The sequence below is a fragment of the Phaseolus vulgaris genome, chromosome 11 (assembly GCF_000499845.2).
Source record: "Phaseolus vulgaris cultivar G19833 chromosome 11, P. vulgaris v2.0, whole genome shotgun sequence".
NCBI lineage: Eukaryota > Viridiplantae > Streptophyta > Magnoliopsida > Fabales > Fabaceae > Phaseolus > Phaseolus vulgaris.
Window position 1 is genome coordinate 314,418 of NC_023749.2, and position 21,339 is coordinate 335,756.

At 29.3% G+C, this 21,339-nt stretch overlaps 2 protein-coding genes across 2 annotated transcripts; both read left to right on the forward strand.

Annotated features, from left to right (window-relative positions):
* Positions 1 to 1,205: 1,205 nt before the first annotated feature.
* On the forward strand, positions 1,206 to 4,733 carry LOC137828295 (chloride conductance regulatory protein ICln). Its single transcript, XM_068634797.1, has 8 exons — positions 1,206 to 1,334; positions 2,696 to 2,875; positions 2,965 to 3,088; positions 3,163 to 3,274; positions 3,355 to 3,414; positions 3,494 to 3,553; positions 3,634 to 3,719; positions 4,453 to 4,733. The coding sequence occupies exons 2-8, from the start codon at positions 2,724 to 2,726 to the stop codon at positions 4,522 to 4,524; spliced, it is 666 nt and encodes a 221-aa protein (XP_068490898.1). The 5' UTR covers positions 1,206 to 1,334; positions 2,696 to 2,723; the 3' UTR covers positions 4,525 to 4,733.
* Positions 4,734 to 8,685: 3,952 nt separating this feature from the next.
* On the forward strand, positions 8,686 to 10,179 carry LOC137820502 (protein EXORDIUM-like 3). Its single transcript, XM_068624627.1, has one exon. It carries the CDS (start codon positions 8,957 to 8,959, stop codon positions 10,001 to 10,003), a length of 1,047 nt encoding a protein of 348 aa, XP_068480728.1. The 5' UTR covers positions 8,686 to 8,956; the 3' UTR covers positions 10,004 to 10,179.
* The last annotated feature ends 11,160 nt before the right edge of the window (positions 10,180 to 21,339 follow it).

A 21,339-nucleotide genomic window follows, 5' to 3' on the forward strand; every position in this document is an offset into this window, starting at 1 on the left:
TTATTGTTTTATAAATAATGAACTTCAAACACTCATCTTAAATAACGTATCTGTATCGGATACACGTATCAATTACCGACACTCGTCTGACACTTGTAGGATACGTATAAGGTGAAATGTCAAATTCAAAAAATATTTGTTGAATTTCTAATAATTCAAGCACGGATCTGACATAATTTTGACATAATTTTAAAGAAGAGAAATATATTAATTTTCTAAAAACTCAAATTTAATATATAAATTTTTATTATGATTATAAAAAGAAGGAACAAATCATTTTGAACAAACTAACAAAAAACTAAAACATACTTAGTGCACATAAAATTTTATTGTCAATTATATAATATATAGATGTGTGTCCTCATGTCATACATTTTTGAAATTATATGTATCTCCGTGTTTGTGTAGTATCACTGCTACATAGTTTATAAGTTCTTAGTATTATACACACAAACACAAAATTAAACTGTAGTTTAACCGTAAAATCAAACATCAAACCACTAAAATGATTTTTTTTTTTGTGAATATTCAATAAAACAAAAAATTTAATAAAAAATTGATTAAAAACACACAATTTTTAAAAAAAATAAAGACTCAATTAATTTTTGTATTTTTATATAAAAACACGTAAATAATGATAAAGTAACATAAAAAGGACGTTAACATAAAATAAACTAACAACGATTTAAGTGAAACATATAAATCTAATATTAAATATTTTATTAACAATACAAGCTTAATTTATGTATATATATTAACTTTTATATTATATCAATCATATACTTTGATAACATATATATAATTACATGAGTATATATATAAGTATTTTTTTATAAAAAAATTATTTATAAGATATATTTTACAAAGCTTGAATTAAATAGAAGAAATTCTGTGATACTGTATATAACAATATATTTATTTATATATTTCTGTAAAACAAAAAGATTATAGTATTAAATATTTTATATAATGTGTGTATATATATATTTGAGTTTTCTGTCCTAAAATATGTTTTATAAACTAAGTTTTACGAAATTTTAATTAAATAATAAAATTGTGCCATATAGTATAATAATTTTATTTATTTTGTATAAATATTCTATTGATAGTACTTAATTAATTTCATATTAATTTCTTGTTTAAATTGAATTTACTTTTTTATATTGAATTTATATATACCCAATAACATGGATAGAAACATGTTTGGGAGTGGCCTTGGGTTATCTAAATTTTGGATATAATGTTGACCCAAACCAAACCCCCCTTAAAACCCTAACATTTTCAAATTTCTTCACATTACTGCAGCTCTTTCTCTTCACTCATCTTCGTCTCAGGTTCATCTCATTCTCACATTGAAGATTTTCTCATTCCTTTTATTTACTGTTTTCGTATGATTTTCTCACTCTAGTTTTCTAGCTTGTGTTCAAAGAATTTTTAATGTTTTTGCCTCTGCAATTACCGCTTCTATTTGTTAGTTTTTTCGGTCAAGTTTATTTTCCATCATATCAACACGAACCTTGCTGTGGTGCTTGAATTTTATTTTACTAACTGGTCTTGTTCTATTGTCTCGCCACTACTAAAATCATGTTCATAATATGTTTGAAGGAAAGTCTGAGTACGTGATCCCGTTTCAAATTTCAATTAGTGTTGGTAATATTGGTCTGTGACTTGTGCTTCTCACTTATTTTTGTTGCTTCTAATCTGAGAAACGAGGCTTAATATTGTATCAGTGGCTGAGACTCCCTACATCATGTTGAATGGTAGTTGATTCCTTGTACTGGGTTGAGGATTTTGGGATTTAAGTATGTAACATAATTGATAAATATTGTATAATTTAACTGTTACGTGGCTTCCAATGTTTGCCCACAATGTTATCTGCTATATGACATTGGATTACTGGATTTTCTTGGACCATACAGAATCCGTAACACTTTTTATTTATACACTGTACCGTGCAATTGTTTGTCTTGTCAGTTGTTATTTCACTGTAAATACACATCCCCATAAAATACAAAAATTGGTCTCTGACTGAATTATTTTTGAGCAAGCTCTTAGTTATATGGATTCCATTCTTTAAATAATGGTGTAAATTAGTGATGAATGCCCTTCTTAGATATGCTATAGGTAAATACTCAACATCTTACCAATAGTTGGAGGTAGTTATATCGGTAAACATACTGTCATAGGGGCAGAACTATAGCTTAACTCAAGTGTAAGCAGTCAAAACATGATATATGTAAATATCAATATATTGTCTTCATTATAATTGAAATATTGATGGTTTTAGATTTCTACATTCTTTGTTATCAAGCAGATCATGTCTAATATATGTGACTCTTCACTTTTCCCTTGTCTCTAGTTTCCAACCCAACAAATAGTTAATTTTTGCTGAAATTTTTGGGCTAACAGCATGTTTCTTAACCAATCAAAGTTCATATACTATTTGCATTTTCGTATATGATTGTTTTCATATGTATAAAATAGACGGAGTAGTTGTGGTGTGAGTGATTAGAACTTTCTCATTTTACACTGAGATGTAGTTATGTTGTAGCCTTTAACTATAGTGAAACTGGTGCTTCCCACGAGTCCTTGAATTTATATTTTAACATTTCCACGCTTTTTAAATTCTTTACAAAGTTTTAAATTTCTCTATCCAAATGCATCCTGGAGTGTGACTGGAGTTGGTTTTGACCAGATATTTAGAAGCAGAACAGAGAAAAGAAATGGTGTTAGGAGTGAGAGAGATACATTGTAGTGGAGAGCCTGTCCTTGACAATGAGAATGGGGAGGAGCTGATGCGGGTACAACCTGGCACGGACATAGTCCTTGGCAACCTTCCTCGAGAATCCCCTGGCACGCTCTACATCACTACTAAGTATTCTCTCCTCTCCTCTCTCATTCATAAACTCTCTTGTATTTTTGTGTGCTCTATCCAGTATTCTTCATAATTTGTTTTACATACAGGCAAGTAATATGGGTGAGTGATGTAGACAAGACTAAAGGGTATGCTGTTGATTTTTTATCAATATCTCTCCATGCTGTCTCTACAGACCCTGAAGCCTACCCTCTTCCTTGTTTATATACCCAGGTACAAGTTGTAATTCTATTATTTTTCACACGTCTCCCCTTTCATCTTTCTCATTCTTCCTCCTATTCCTCTAGATTGACATTGAAGAAGCTGATGACGACCACTCTGATTCGGAATCCAATCATATCCAACAAGATTTGTCCAATGTTACAGAAATGAGGCTCATTCCCTCTGATCCTACTCAATGTATCTTTTTTTCTTGTCTTCACCACTCTTCACATTTGCTTGTTTTTTTGTAGTTGTTTATGTGTGTCTTTGTTTTCCAGTGGACACTCTCTTTTCTATATTCTGCCAGTGTGCAGAGCTTAATCCAGAACCAAATGATGGTAAGTATTATTTTGTACGTACATATACCATTTCTTCACTCTTGCATTTTTTTCTATCTGAGTTGTTCTGTTCTTTCAGAGGAAGTAGAAGAACATGACTGGATTTTCAGTGCTGATCAGATGGTAGATGAAGAAGCAGGTATGTGTGCATGTCTTAATCTTTGTTTAGGCTTACTATATTATTCTTAAACATATTCTTGTTTTTTTTTTTTCTTTCAGAGGACGAATGTTATATCGCTCACAATCCAGCCAACTCTATTGGTCAGTCAAATGGAAATCATGACCTAGCTCGTACAATACTTGAGGTTGGGTGTTATTCTCTATCTACTTCTGTTTGTGCAGTCTGATTCTGACACATGGATATAGCCCTTCTAACGTTACACGTTTAAAATGAGAATAAGGAACTTGGATTATGCATCTGAATTACAGCATATTGTAAGTTGTAAGTATAATCTAACGGACCAGATTTAATTGCCATTGTGTGTCAAACTTCTGTACTTATACCACTTAGTAACATTCAATACAATACCAATATAAATATTTGTTGGAATGTTATATAATAATTAACATTTACTTATAATTTAAATGACTTATTAGTTCTTAAAATGAAAGAGTGCAATGAAATATCAATTACTCTTTTATTTGCTTGAAAATTATGAAGTTTTTTTGGTGAATGAAAAATTATGTACTTGATATATTTTATATGATTTTTTTATCCAATGGTCACATTATTTTCAATTCAAAATGTTATAACAGAACATGTTCATATTTCTACTTATCGCATCTGTTTGTTACAGTTTGAATTTCAAGTTCCATGGCAACAAGAGAAACAAACTGGCTGGAATATTATTTTCTGCAAGTTGAGATGTTTAAAAAAATATATATTATCTTTGAACAATATTATATTTGTTTGTCTACGTTAATATTTGCAATGCTTGTAGAACCCATGTAAATGATCTGTGAAACGGGGAAGTCACGTTCTTTAAATTTTGTTTTTTCTGTGTTCATCTACCTATTATCCTGTTTAATTTATTACAGCTTCAAATCAATGATCGAAGATTTGAGGATGCAGAAGAGATGGAGGATAATGGAGATGGCACCCATCATTGAGTCTCTGTCACTGTCTGTTGTGTAGTTTGGTTTTCTATATGTAAACCTGTTATGAAAATCTGACCTTGTTTAGAGTGCTTATTCCAGACTTTTTTTAGAAAGCAGCTGAATACTGAGTTTAAAGCTGCATCATGTAGAAGAAATTTGAGTATTGTATGGACAATTTATTGATAATGTATTTGCAAATAATTAATGTTTGGTCTTCATCATTGCACATCCCAAATGCAGGCAATTATTTTAGTGAAAGGTGAGAATTTCTCTGAAAGAATTTTCTTGTCATTTTATTTTATTATTTGAAACAATTGTAGTAGTGACCAACAATTGAGCAATTGAACTATGACGATGTGTCACTGCTATTGGGTTGGTATATTAAAGGTGTAACTTGAGCATGTGCTGACATATTTGGGTAGAATCAGCTTTTTCTTTTACTGTGTCAAATTTCTAATTTCCTTTTCTTCAGCAACTCATATTTATTATTTGTTCATATAAGAAAATGAGAAGAGATATTTGTTTATTTTAATCAGAAAATGTAGAGTTTTAAAAAAAAAGGGAAAGATTCTTTCGCGAGAACATGTAATTTTATTTTCGATTTGAGAAATTGAAACTTGAAAATCACACTTGCAACCAATATTCAAATGAAAAAAGTATACAGTATGCGTCAAAATAATGGCTCCATACTATACGCTTAAGAAATTATATATTATTAATATACAGAGGAAATATTAATGGTTTCATGTAATTAAATCAATTTCACAAGTAACTATTTTAATTCATTTGGTAAAAATTCATTAAAAAAATATTACATTATATTCTATAAATATGAAACAAATATATATTAATTATGAAGAAACTAAAAAAATAGTTTTAATTAATATATCCATCCATCAATTTAAATTTTATTTTAAAAAATACTCATAAAATAAGGATGACAAATGAATCCCATTTGTAATGTGAGAATTTTGAATTACTTTTGTTTTGATGAATCTGTATAATTGTATTAAATTTTAAACTAACGTAATTTAATTTTTACCACATTTTACTATAACATTTTAAATTCTTTTTTAAAAAAATTATAGTTTTCTTAAAAATCTTTATTCAATCACAATTTAGTTTTTTTTTTCTCAATGCCTTCTTATTCTTTTGGAGTAATTTATTTTGTTTCATACTTATAAGTCATTGGATTTTTAATTTACATATATATTAACCTTGATTAAATATGTAGAAAGTTGAGAATCTCACGTTAAAAGTGTCATAACAATGAATAAGATTTTGCACGAGAGGAAGAACCATGCACAACCCGATCCTGAGATTCGTTTTGGGCCAGGCTGATAAGAGAAAGCCCATTAAAGAAACATATTGGGCTGATATTTTATAAAAACCCATTAAAGGAAAAAGTTAAACCAACTAATCTAATACTAATCTCATTACTTAATTTATTAAATCTAACACTTGTTTAATTATTTTATTTATATACTCTTCTACTTAATTAACTAACACATCCTTTATTCAATCTTGCTTATATGTTTTCATCCTACGATAATTCCCAAGTTTTCTTTGCAATTTTTTAATGTTCAACACTTTCAAATTGTATTCAACACAACCACACATACTTTATTTAATTTCATAATACTTTTATAAACTAATTACATGGCTTATTTTAGCTTAATGTAATTGTTACTAAACTATTTAACCAACATTGAATAATGATAGTTAGCTCTTCTTACCGACCTTAAAAACAATTAATTTCTTCTTCTTCTCCTCCTCTCGATTTCTTGGCTTAGGCTTTCGGTTATTGGATTAGTAGCTAGCTTGGACTCTTTATTATGTGGATTTGGGCATGCTTTCAGTGTTTGGATCGATTTAGATCAACTTTTGGTTTTTAGGTCTAATATTACTCTCAGGTGGGTGGGTGAGTGTATCTGAAAGGTGCTATGATAATGAAGTCATAATCAGTTTGTTTAATTATTAGATAAAAGACACTTTACACTTTACTTACCTGTTAAATAAATCACTTGTATTGGTTGTTGTTGAACTTTAACTTTTCACATATTACCGTTACTAAATATGTGTTTAGTGTTTTAAGACTATTTATTAAACTTTTGACACAATACTATTTTATTTTATTTTATTATTTATTTATATTATTTTATCTTTTAACCATTAAACCACTCGACATAATCAATACATTAACTAAATTAAAACAACATACCAATTTCTTGAATAATTATAAGTAAAGAAAACCAGAGAAAAATAAGATGCTACACGATACATGTCAGAAAAAAAACCATTACAAAATAGTATAAAACTACTTTTATCCAAAAATGAGTAGTTAGAGTTTGTAGTTTTTTTTTTTTTTTAATAAAATGGTAAATAGTTGGGAAGTTGTAGATGAAGTGGGAGAGATATGAGACAATAAGTGTAGAGTTGAATGGAAATCCATAATGTTAGGTGGGAACAGCCTATGGAAACTGTTTGAAACTTGCCTGGAACATGATTTGTGGTTGAGTTTGGTGGTGTTATTGGTCCAAGACAAAACATATCTGCTAAAAGCTGCTCCTTCACTTCTTCTGCCCAACTCATGCTCTTTTCCATTAAGCTCTTTCACTTCCCTCCCTTTCTTCAAAATCTTAAAACCATGCTTATTTTAAACTTAGTCAATTATATGTGTACCAGGTGCAGAAACAAAATTGAAAATGCAGAATAATGAAGTGTAAGAGAAAACAGAGGAAGAGACAAAGTAGCACTATAAGGTGTGTTTAAAGACTGGTGATATTCAGTGAATGTTGGAAGCAATACAGTTTTTGTAACACATAATGAAAACAAAGTAGCAGGAAGTGATGTGAAGGGTGCTACTCACATTCCCCTCCAATTACAACTATCTCAAGCTTGTTCACCAAACCAAAATCTCATCTTCACTTTAATCATCCCCAATCTCTTTTCTTTTCCAGTAATATAAATTCATGTCCCAAATAGGAAATGAAAAGAAAACCATACTTCATAGTGGTCCCCTTTCTCAATTTTCAATTTTTTGAAACTTGTTTTCAATTGGGTAATGAGAACGATTGTCTTCCTTCTTGGTAAGTCGGCCTATCTATTCTCTTTCTAAAAATGATTTCGGTGTTCTCCTTTTACTTCACTACTCCAAATTTAGAGAGTACCTGCAAAAGACAATTCGATGTTTAAGTATTGGATGATGACGTACTTCATTTTTAAAATCTGTACCTATTTATATGGTTATTATGAACTTTTCATTATTAGACCGAATTAAGATTTTGAATCATGATTAAAAGTCTATTACATAATGTTTAACCACTTATTAATTTTATTAATCTTCTATTTAAACATCGTCAATCTCCTTTCTCTTCCAGTAATATAAATTTAATGTTCCAAATTGGAAAATAAAAGAAAACCATACTTTCATGGCGATCCCCCTTCTCAATTTTCAATTTTTTAAAACTTATTTTTAAACGGTATTAAAACCAATAGAACTATTGTCCTTTTTTTGTCACTCGGCCTATTTCTCTTTCTTTTATAAATGATCTTCGTTCTCTCCTTTTACTTCATTATTCCTCGTCTGTGAACTCTAAGCTTAGAAGTACCTACAAAAGACACTCCAACATTTAAGTATTGGATGATGTCATACTTAATTTTTGAAATTTGAATTTATTTATATGATTATTATGAACTTTTAATTATTAGATCGGATTAAGATTTTGAATCATGACTAAAAATTTATTACAAAATGTTTATCACTTATTGATCTTCTATTTAAACATAATAATTTTAGTTATCTCAATTGATGAAATGTTAAACCTTCCAATATCATAGGAACCTATCAATTACAAAACTCAACTAAACAAACAAAGAAAAGGAGCACCCATATCTCTACTCTAGGTATCTAGTATTGCACTTGTATTTGGTATGTATAAATAAGTGTAATGATAATATAGGGAAGGACCATATAATATTCCCTAAAAAATCCCGAAACTACCCCTAGGGTTGGTTTTCCCGCGCAAAGGATGAGGAAATCCGAATTCAGATGACGACAACCACCACCATCATCATCATCAATGTAAATGATGCCTCTCTCCCTCTCACTCCCTTGGGCCCCACACCCTTCTTCACTTTAAGAATCTAACTGTCCTCCATTACCCGCAAATCAATGTCACCAAAATTACCAACAATTTTCTTCTTTTTTCTTTTCCATTTTCCAAATCACAACCTTCTAATTTCCCTAATAAAAATTATTTTAAATTAAATACGCCGTTCAGTTAATCACTTTCACACTGTTCTTTTCCTTTCACAGAGTTCAATATGTTAAAAAAAAAAAAAAAAAACCTTTTTTGAATGTATAATATAAAGAACCTTCACCCACTCAAAAAACCACCACGTTTCGTACTTCGGAGCTCTCTCCTCACACACTACTTCCAAAATGTGCCTGGGCCTCTCCGCCCCAGCGCCGCCGTCCACGGTGGTTTTGTTTTTCTCCCTCTTCCTTTTCGCCCTCCTCGCCGGGGGGCCCGTCGCGGCATGGCGGCCCTGGCCGCAGACCGCCCAAATGAACGTCACGGACTACGCCTTTGGGGACTCCAAGAAATACGAGGGGTCCTCGGAGTTCGTGAAGCTCCGGTACCACATGGGGCCGGTTCTCACCACCAAAATCACCGTCCACACAATCTGGTACGGCAAGTGGGAGCGGTCCCAGAAGAAGATAATCCGCGAGTTCATAAACTCAATCTCCGCCGCGAACTCGCCGCACCCCTCCGTGGCGGGGTGGTGGAGGACCGTGCAGCTCTACACGGACCAGACCGGCGCCAACATTTCGAAAACGGTTCGGCTCGGGGAAGAGAAAAACGACCGTTTGTATTCTCACGGGAAGTCGCTGACCCGGTTATCCATTCAGTCCGTGATAAAAAGCGCCATCACGGCGAGGACTCGGCCGTTACCGATCAACCCCAGAAGCGGGTTGTATCTGCTGCTGACCGCCGATGACGTGTACGTTCAGGATTTCTGCACTTCGGTGTGTGGGTTCCACTACTTCACGTTTCCCTCGTTGGTTGGGTACACTCTTCCGTACGCTTGGGTGGGTAACTCCGCCAAGCTCTGCCCCGGGCAGTGTGCTTATCCCTTCGCCGTGCCCGCGTACATCCCTAACCTGAAACCGTTCAAGTCCCCAAACGGCGACGTTGGGGTGGACGGCATGATAAGCGTGATTGGCCACGAGATGGCGGAGCTGACCACCAACCCCTTGGCCAATGCCTGGTACGCCGGTCAGGACCCCTCTTTCCCGGTGGAGATCGCCGATCTCTGCGAGGGCATTTACGGCACCGGCGGCGGCGGGTCCTACACCGGTCAGGTTCTGGACGCTCGTGATGGTGCCACGTATAACATGAACGGGATCAGACGGCGGTTCCTTGTTCAGTGGCTCTGGAGCCACGTTCTGAATTACTGCACTGGACCCAATGCGCTTGATCACTGATCAACTTGTCTTCTACGATCACCACCGTTTTTTTTTTTTTCCTTTCTGTTTTTCTTTGCTCCGTTCGTTCTGGGGTTTGTGGGAATCTGCTAATTTTGTTAAGGTAGTTAAGTTTGTTGATTAATGCAAATAATGTAATTTTATTATTGTTATATGATAGTATATGGATTATGAAAGTGTTTTTTTGGGTAAATTGAAGAGAGTAGGAGTAGTCGCTAACAATATTAATGGAATTAAATAGAATTAGGTGAATATTTGATTGATGAATGAAGATTTAATTTGGTAGATCCTATGATTGAATGCGATGGAAACTAGGATGTTTAGCTGCTGATGTTTGTGTAGCACCCCACTTTTTGCCCATTCTCATGTCCTTCGAAACCTATATTGACCCTTGTTACACACAAGAACAAAATAACTGAAATACGAATATTGCAATTATTACACCTTATCAGGGTAGGGTCCCATGCTATATATATAAGATAAACTCAAATTGGTTTGTAGTTCATCTTTTTACAGAGTTATGAGTGGTTTGATTGAGTGGAGTGAAGAGGAAGAGATGAGAAAGAGTTGATCTTGGTGGGAAGAGGATAACGAATAAATCATGTCAAGGATGTCTTATTTGAAGTTTAGAATGTTATTAGTAGAAGCACCACTCAGGGCCCTTTTCATACTTTAATTTGAAGAAGTTCAGAGCTTTTCATACTTTAATTTGAAGTTCAGAGAAGAGTAAAAACTTTCTCTTTTGCATTCTGGTCTCGTAGAGGTAGCACTCGACTTTCTTTCTTCTTTTTTTACCTCATTTAGGGTTTAGATTCTGGTTTCAACTCTCATTTAGGGTTTAGATTCGGTGATTAGGTTTAGGGTTTAGATTCGATAATGGCTAATGTACAATGATGATAATAATGATAATTTTATTTTTAAATTATAACTATTTATATGATTCTCATCGAGCTAGATCGAATTAACATTTTATTCATGGTTTACATTTTATTCTTTTACTCAGCTTAATAGCACAAACTGACTATTGAATCTCTTCCAATCAATACATATTCGATTTGTATAATGTTAATCCAAATGAAAAAAAAGGAGAGTATTATTGACATTATTAAAAGTGAGAAAATTAACACAACCTTCAAAAAAAAATAACACAATATAAAAAAATTAGTAAAAAAACAACTAATAAAGAAAAAAAACACAAAATAACCACATGATCTGCATGGATAAAAGATAGAGTAACTAATCGATTATGTGATTCACTATAATCAATTATTTTAGAATCGTATGTGATTCTTCTGCTATCAATTCCACTTGGTGCATCTTTAAAAAGAAAAATAAAAAACATCAAACATCATCGATAAATGATTATTTATTGTACATTATATATTTAGGTTAACTAATCAATTATATATATATATATATATATAATCGATAATAGATTATGATGATGATCGTATGTATAATATAACATAATATTAATAAAATAAAATTACAAATAATAATTAAATAGTATGGGTAATAAATTTCTAGGGTTTCTTCCATTTATCACAATATTCAAATATATTTTCATAATGTAGAACAAGAAATCTCAATTAAATGAGTCACATGTTTTTTTTTCATATTTCACTTAAAATATCATACACTTATTTTTTTTTCCCTTTCGTACGTCTCGTCTAATTTTTCTCCTCAAGAAAATAGAATTATCTCATAACTTTCTTCATCTTCAGTATGTCTTCAATAAATCATATATTTGTATAGTTTATTATAAAATTTGAAAAGAAAATAGTGCTCACTTCTTCTCCATTCTCTTCTCTTTACATTAGAACAAAATGATTATCAATTCTTCATTCATTCAATTATCCTATTTATGTTTCTCTCTTTGCCTTTTAATTATTTTAAGCCAATTCTTAAATTTTTTCCAAATTCACTACATAAAGGACTGGTATAAAATCTTCAAAAGTTATTTCAAATTTTTTTTATATTAATCCTATATTTCAAACATCTTACCTTTTTAAGAGATTATCTATTAAAAAAGTGAATTACAGAATATTAATAAGTATTATAAAAAAAATCATTCTTTCTTGTGTTTGTTATTAGATACGTATTAAAACAAATGTTAATCTTGTTAAGAAATTTTGCGATTACAATACTGATTTAGATTTATTTTATTATTTGCCTCTGTAAATATTATGAATATCTATATTTTATATTAATAAATAATGGGAAGAGAATTTTAGAACCATTAGCAATAAAAGTTAAGGTGATGCTTGGTAATAAATTTATTTAAAGGTAAAGATATGTTAATATATTAAAATATTCTCATTCGCTCTTTTAAAATTTATAAACTTTTACATGAATAATATTTTAAAACCCTATCTTTTACACTGAATATTACTTTTTAAGAAATTAGGTAAAAAATAATTAAGTAACTCATCATATAACCTCTTAAATGTGACAACGATGGTGTTTTGTCTTGAGGAAATTATCATTAAAATCACTTTTGGAATCTTTAAAACTAAAACGAGTGTGTGGAGGACTTACATTGGAATCATCAATAATGCTTTGCTACTTTACTTTAATTAAACATCACTGCTTAATCGTTTTGGAAAAGAAGGCATCAATTATTGACATCGATGCATTACTATTTCACTGTTTGCTAATTCATTTGCATCCAATACTTGTTCCATTATTTCACTTTCACTCAGATAATTCCATTTCTCATATTAATTATTAAAATAGATAATGTACCGGTCGAACCTGAACGATAGACCGACACCATCGAACCTAAAGAGGATTAACAAGACTAATCAATAATCAGACACTATATAATATATTATTCATTAGGAATCACGTCTTTAATCCGATCCAATAACAAATGATACATTATAATCATATAAATAGACACAAATTTTAATAATAAGGTGCGTCATCATTCTGAATGCCGAATACCAAAATCTCACTTGAGCGTCCAAGTACCTTTTGCTGGTACTTTCTGAGTCCGGAATTTACAAAGATAAGTAGAGAGGTGGAAGGAATGCAAGAGGTTCATTCGAAGGAATAAATAACAGACCGACCGTTCGAGGAGGAATATAACCGTTCTCTTGATTCTAACATGAGAAGAAATAATTTTAAAAAATTATCGAAATTGGTAAAATGTGTTAACATGTTAAAATTATCAAGATCAGTAATGTGTATCAACATGATACATTTTTATTAAAAAAAATCATATTAAAATGATTCGATTTCAATAAATATAATACGATTTTAGTGTAATTAGATTTCAATAGAAATCTTGTTATCTCAGTTTTAATAAAATTTTACTCAGTTTTAATAAAATTTTAAAATTTTACATCTTTCAATAATTATTGTGTGAAATTGAACTTAATTAATAAAAAAATCATAAATATAAGATAATAACATTAGTATTATAACTTATGTTAACAACTATTCCTTCATGTCCTATAATTTCAGAAAATATTCCCCACGTATAAAAGTTATGTGGAAAGGTAAGAAATTAAAATGTATTTGAACCTAAAAAATAAATGATTCCCATATTTATCATCTTCATAAAGTTCGATCGAATCAATGTAAATTCTAAATAATGAAACACCTAACTTTTGTCACGGAAAATTTGCAATACAAACACTTGAATTTGTACTTAACGTATTTGTACATTTCTACTCTCCATTGCCTACACTTATACGCAACATCTCTCAAAATGTACTTTAAATATCTTAATAAAAAATCAAATATACTTATAAGTTTTATGAGTTATCAATATTTTACAATTATTAACTTGGATAAATATTTCTTTGTTAAGATTGTTTAGAATTAAAGAAAAACAACCAAATTTAGTAGTTAATTTATTATTATAAAAACTCCATCATTATGATAAAAAAAATTAAGATTTGAAGAATAAAAAGTTTCAACTAAAAACTAGAGAAATCAAAATAAACATTAGGGATTGATTAAAATAACTTGATTAAAAGAGTAATAACAGTAAATACCGTGTACAAATCCAAACCAACGGAAAAAGCAATTTAAAAAATTGAAGAAGTTAAAATTGGTCATAAATGATTGAAAATGATAAATAATTTGGAAAAATAAATTAATAAAAGGTAAATGTAATTTAAATTCAATCAAAGAAAGAAAAAATAAATGTTGAGTAAAACAAAGAACTAAAAATATCATACATATCAAACAAGGTAAAGATCGTAAAAAAAACATATAAAAGATAAAAATGGTGATAATATAAAAGGAGAAATTCATTTTTATCTTTTTTATTCGTAACACAAGTGTATAGTATTTGTGTATTGCATTCTTTTACATCGAATGTAATTTTGTTTGCGTATTTGTAACAATGTATTATATATATATATATATATATATATAAATTTGTATTCAATGTGTTTTATATATTATTTTATTTTTCTTATTAATTATTATATATTGTATAAGAATTAGATCATCTTTGAAGTGATTCATATTTATTTATTATTTTTTTGCTTACAGACAAGAATATTAACGATTTCAAATTTAAAACATTCAATGTAGTCAAGAGTAACTTTACATTTAGCTAGTGTGTATTTGTTTCTTCCTTGCACCTCTTGATACATATATACTAGTTCCTTTCGATCATGTATCTAGCTTATTACTGACATTCATTCATAATAAATACTATCCTTTATTTACAAACTAGTAATCTAGGATTCCTCCAATTCGTGTTGGCATGAAATCTGTTATAGACAAATCGATAGACGACCTGAGATTTAGAACATTCAATGATAAAGAACAAGTGTGTTATCGACCTAGTGTGTTATTTTTTTTTTTTCATTGAATTTGACTTTATTTATTTCCGATGATGCTATGCTATAAATGCTTTTTACTATTATGCTGAGAATCTAAACTTTTTCTAATTTGTCTCTAGTGAAATAAAACCTCTTAAATACCTAAACTTTTTCTAATTTGTCTCTAGTGAAATAAAACCTCTTAAATACCCAAATCAACGGACAATTATTATACCTTATATTTTGAACAAGACCCAATACTCTACTAATCAAAACTTTAAATACTAGATGAAATGAAAACCTATTAACACACCATGAGACTCATTAGCCATGACACTAATGAAACAACTTTAAAATCTTTGACCTAATCTATGTTATGGATGATGTCTCCTTCATAAATTTTGATATGTAAAGTGAATAATTTTTTTTATATATTGTATGAAAAAATGGTATTTGATTAATGGGATGATAAGAGAACACAAAAACCAAGAAATGATGAGGCGTGGGCAGGGCCCCCACGACAGGACCTACTACCCTTGGCCCCTTTCTTAAAAAATTGAAGATAACTTTATGGGGATTTGTGAGCCAAGGCTTATGATGTTCTCCTTTTTCTTTTTTTTCTTTTTTTTTTCAAATTCAATCTTCAATATCTCTTTTTCTTAAAAGTGGGACACGTTTTGTTCTGTACTAGACAAAAAAGCACCCTGTTGCTCCTTACAAACCCAACCATAAAACCTAAACACTCTCTTTTTTACACTACCACATCACCAATTACAATTGCATTTCTTTTTTATTTTTTAAATTAAAATAGGATAATTTTATTAGATGATTTATCCAAATGGATAAAATTTTAAAAGTTTATTAAAATTGATAAATCATATTAAATTATCACAATTTTATTATTAAATTTCAGTATATTAGTATTAAAATTATATAATTTGAGTATAATTAAATTTTAATTGAAGTCATTACATTTTAATATAATTTTGATAGTATTTAAATTTTGAAAATAGTAAATTCGTGTCAATCTAGTTTTAAAATAACACGATTTACGATAATTTTTAATTTTTTTTATCAATTTTAATAATTGATCTATAAAATTATAGTAGTTTGTTAAAAAGACATTTTTCTAACACACCCTTTTCTTTTCCTATCTTATTTTTCTTATGAAAACTTGACTCCACACACCACACATCAAATCTTTACCATACCACTATGTCCTTTACATTTCAGTTTTCGTTTTTGTTTTGAAAAAACTCCATTTTACAAAAGAATTTGTGAAACGAACCAACCTTATTTACCATAATAAACTTATTAATTATTCATACTAAGAATTTGACTATCTAGTAACTGAATTTACAATGTGAAATAGGTGACAAGTTTGAAGATGTGACAAAAATTTGATTGTGAAAAATGTAATGAAATAAGAGAGTAGATAAAAATGAAAGGAAAGTTTGAGTTGATTGAGTAGTTGGTGATGAGAGCATTAAATACGAAAGGTTGACCGAAAGTGTGAGAAATTAAGAGACCATTGGTCACGAAATGACGCAATTTCCGGAAGCCAAGCTGGATTTCACTTCTGCATTTGACTGCAATCTGAGACAAAGAACACAACAGTTATAGAATAGAGAAGAGAGATAGAGTAGGTGTAAGAGTCTATGTGTCTTATGCCTCTTAAGTCAAACAACACCAAAACCACTTCTTGTCACACACAAAAACCTTCATCATCTCATAACTCATACCATTTTATCTTTTTATTTCTGCTTAAAACATAACACTATTTGATTCATTTTTACATGTGGATGGATTATTGAAAAAAAATTAGTCGCTCGTTCACTCAAAAAATATCACGTGATTAACTTATAGATATTCATTTTCGAGCAAATACAATTCATCTTATCTCATACCTTTTAACTTTCATCTTATGATAAACTTGTTATATTTGTGCTTTTACAATCGGAAAGTCATTTTCAGATAGATTTTTCATTTCACATTGGAGACCAATTGGAGCTTGACATCTAAGGACAACCTAATTTTCACGAAATTGCACTCTCGAACTCATTTTGTATAACTTGTTTATGATTGTGGCGTCATGGACCGAGCCGATGTGACACACTAATGGCTCGTTCGAAGTTAGTCATGCGGGTAAAAGTTTTTTAACCTCATTGGTTTACGCTTGAGGCTAAGTAGGTGTAATGTTATGGGTCGAGCCCGATGCAGCATGTTGAATAATCATGTGCCGATCTTGTTTTAAAGGGGTTTTTCTTCGTTCCAAACATGAATGGTGGGAATCCCAAAAAATCAGCATATAAATAAAGGAGAGCGTTTATTACGAAGGAGGGTCAAAAATAAGATCGGATACTGTAGAAGTAGAGAGGAAAAATAATATATATACCAAAGAAGTCATAAGAAAAAAACATAAAACACATTTGACTAAAAATACACTTATTCTTAATTACATTAAAAATTTAAAATTTGTAATCACCAATACTCATATCAATAACAATGGTTATGGGAACACTTGGAGAAAAAAAATCAAATCGAATAAACTCCTCTATGATGTTATCGAAATCCCTAATTATTAAATCTGGAAAAGACAATAAGTTGAGGATTAATACCTTAATTATTAGTAAATTGATGTTAATGGAATAGTTACGATGATAAAACAATATATAAACTATGAAATTTGAGGAGCATAGAATAAGCGAAACCAACATGCATCTTGAAGCGTTCCAAAATCATTGGAAAAAACACCCTAAACCATGAAAACATGCACAATTTCAACACACTCACTCACACTGCCCAATTCCACACCATCATCCATCTAATATAAAATATCTTTCTTCCATTCCTTTTCTATGAACCTTTTAGTCATTTTTTTTATTATTATTTGGTTTTATAATTTTTTATTTTTCCTAAATTTTACCTCAAGTACCTAATTTTGTATTTTGCAACAAAGCAATAGAAGCTAATTCATTTGAAAGACAAAAGGCATAAAAGTCATAATTTTTTTAACTAAAATCAAGATATTTACGTTGTATTTTCAAGTGACAATAAAGGATTAATTCATCATGCCTCAAGCTATTAGGATTAGGGTGGAAAGAACATGATTGGTGGTGATCACGCAATTAGGGTTTTCGGTGTAAAGATAAAACAAACGAACTCCTTTTTATATGGTATTATTCATTTCATATTTTCACTTTTTCTTAAAATGTTTTTATTCTTCTATGTGTTGGAAGTTTTAAATTTCTATCAAGTTTTTTTTTTATGATCTTATAGTTATCTTTCTAGGTTTGAAATGAGTGAGGTCATATTTGTAAATGGTAGTTTAACACTTAAGTCAATTTTGAATAGTTGAGAATGATAAATATTATTCAATATCTTTAGATATCCAAATTATTTAATTTCGTAATAATTTCAAATCAAAATAGATACAAAGTTTTTCACGTCTATTTAAGATATAGTTTTTCCTATATTTGCTTATATTGATAAATTAATTATTTTTTAAACCAGTTAAATTTAATTTAATTTTTTAACCATTATAAAATTCTTTTGGTAAACAATTTGATAGAGCAAGAGGTAATTATAGGTCTATATTGTAGTTTTATGGGAAACAAACGCATATTTACAAAGAAGGTGAAGTAATTCCTCATGTGTGATCACAAAATCGACTCAAATTAATTTTTGTTATTAAATTTAGTTTTTTTTTTTAAATTATTTTATAGTAGGGATAGAATTAATATTTAACTCAAACTTTAAACAAAAACTTAAATATTTTAAGATAACAAGTTGAAGATTCTATTTCAACAAAAACTAAAATCACCTAATAATATATAAATAAATGTAAATTTTCTTTTACATGCTCTATCAAAATTTGTTAATATCAATCTATTATTTTAGTTTAATGTTAAATTAAATGAGACTTTATTAAACGAAGAAGTTAAATTTTCTGTGAAATATCATTACAAGAAAAACACGAAATAGAAACTAATTTTTAGATATTAAAATAATTTGTTACAATAGTAACTAAATTAGAGACCATTTTATAAACTAAAAAAATTAGTTTTTAAATTAGTTTCTATTATTGTTAAATAATTTCTATATTAGTATCTAATTAGCAACCAAATTTTTAACTACCAATTATTTAATTTTTAAATTTCGTATCTAAAGCCTTGGTTGTTAATTAGATACTAATTTAAAAACTATTTAACAATAATAGAAATTAATATAGAAACTATTTTTTTTAATTTCTAAAATGGTATCTAATTTAGTTATTATTGTAACTAATTATTTTAATTTTTATTTGATGATTTTTTTTTAATGTTACATTAACTATGTATCTCTTTTAAATCTTAGATTGCAAACTTTGATTTTGTTGATATAAATTTGAATGTTGTTGAAATATTGTAATCGATAATGATTTAGAATTGTTGAAATTGAAGGCAACAAAAGCAATGGCATTTGAAAAGTGGTTTTAGCGGCGCCTGAATTTTTGGGTTTGATTTGACCTTCGATTTTTTTATGCAAAACTGTTTTGAGTCCTGTGACTTACTTCTTATCATTATTACAATTATTCATTATTGCACGCCTATGCAATCTCCTTTATTCAACCTTCTCCACTTCTTCATGCTTAATCACTCTTTATTATAAAGTTTTTAATAAAATATATCATTAATCTCTTATCATCTAATATATTCTAACATTCACATGTCAAAATTAGTGTAGTTAAAACTGATTTTAAGTTTTGGGTATTTATAATATTTTCAAACCAACTAGTTAAAATCAAGAGAATTATTGTATAATTTCTCGGTCAATCAGTTGGTCTGCATCTTTTTTATTTTGGACAACTTTTGTTACTCTCGTTCTTCTTCTTCTTGAATTTTGGATCCGGATAGTATCCGTAAAAAACACTCCGACGTTAGTTAAACTTTGACACTCGACGCTCAGTATTTAATATTAAATGATTGTGTGTTTGATCGTTTGATATTTGTGTTTATTTATATAATTATCATAGAACCTTTGTTCTTATTGGACATAATAAAAACATATTAACTAATGTTGATTCATTGATTAGTTTCGTTGATCATGTCAGTCAGTCTCAAACGAATATCGAGTCTCTAACTTAGTCGTACAGACCTACCAATATATATACTTTAAATTTTTTATTAAAGTGGCATGAGATGAAAACGTACTTTAACCATTTTGATTTAGGATATTCTGACAATTTTGGTTTAGGATATTCTTGTTTTGTGTACATGTGATAAAGAAAAAAAAAAATTCAACTATGTTGTTTCCTTTACCAATGATGAAATGAATAGACTTTTTTTTAGAGAAATTTGCTTAGGTGAAAATTTTCTTGAATAATTTTTCCAAAAAAGTTCTCCTAGGTAAAAACTTTATTGATATAGATAAAGTAAATGAAGGTCCAAAAGTCATTTACCTGTTGAATCATGTCTTATTTATATTATTTTATATAAAAAATCACCTATGCTCTATAAAGACCTAAATTTATCGAAAGCCCATTATTTAATGTGGTAGTTCTATGACAATAAAAGTAATAATTAAAATTAATATCCTTAATTATTCTTCGTGATCAATGAACATTTACTATGCCACCAGTGACAACTACCAAGATGTATTCTAGCTGATTAATACTTTGTCTTATATTGTCCACCTAATAATTCCTCTAACTCTAACATAAATTTCATAAAAAACAGAATAAAATAAATAAATTGTGGTGTTAGAGTTACTTTTGATTTTAATTTGGTGTTCGTGTTAACGTTACAATGACACAACAGTGCATTAATTAGATCAAAATTGTAGGGTCAAGTGTACTTATGAGTGCCTTTATTAAGATATCTATTAATGGTAATCGTTTATTAACCAAATGATTGATCCTTATAATTTGTATGGTAAAATATTGTTATCTTGCTAAAATATCATATTTCCATAAATATTTCCCTCCATATATGTTCAGTAAACACATCAGGTTCTCAAACTAAACATAGGGAAATTTTTTGCTATTTTGTTAAGGAATCAAAAGTATTTATTATTAATGTCATGTTTATTATAACTTCCAACACACCTTATTTGCTTGCGAATTCTTTAATTAATGCACTATAAGAACCAATCAGTTTGTTGACTTTCATCTATACTTATATATACCTATATAAGAAAGATTTATTTTATAAAAATATTTAGTGTATACAAATTTTTTCTGATTCTACCATTATTTTATATATATATATATATAATTTTATTAGTATCATGGATGCTTTTGTTATTTTATATAATTTACTTAAAAAATAAAGAAAGAAGAGCATACTTCACATTTATTCACCTTTATTCCGTTCCAACACCAATTCTTACATAAAATAAAATAACCTTCATTTTCAATCAGTTTCTCCACTTCATTTCAAACAACTTTATTTTTTGGTAAAATCATCATTCTTTTTTATCTACCATCAAATGAATCATAATTTTACGTGAACATCATCACACTCTCTGATATCAAAACCACTAATGGAAGAAGAGAAAAACTTGAAGAAGTAG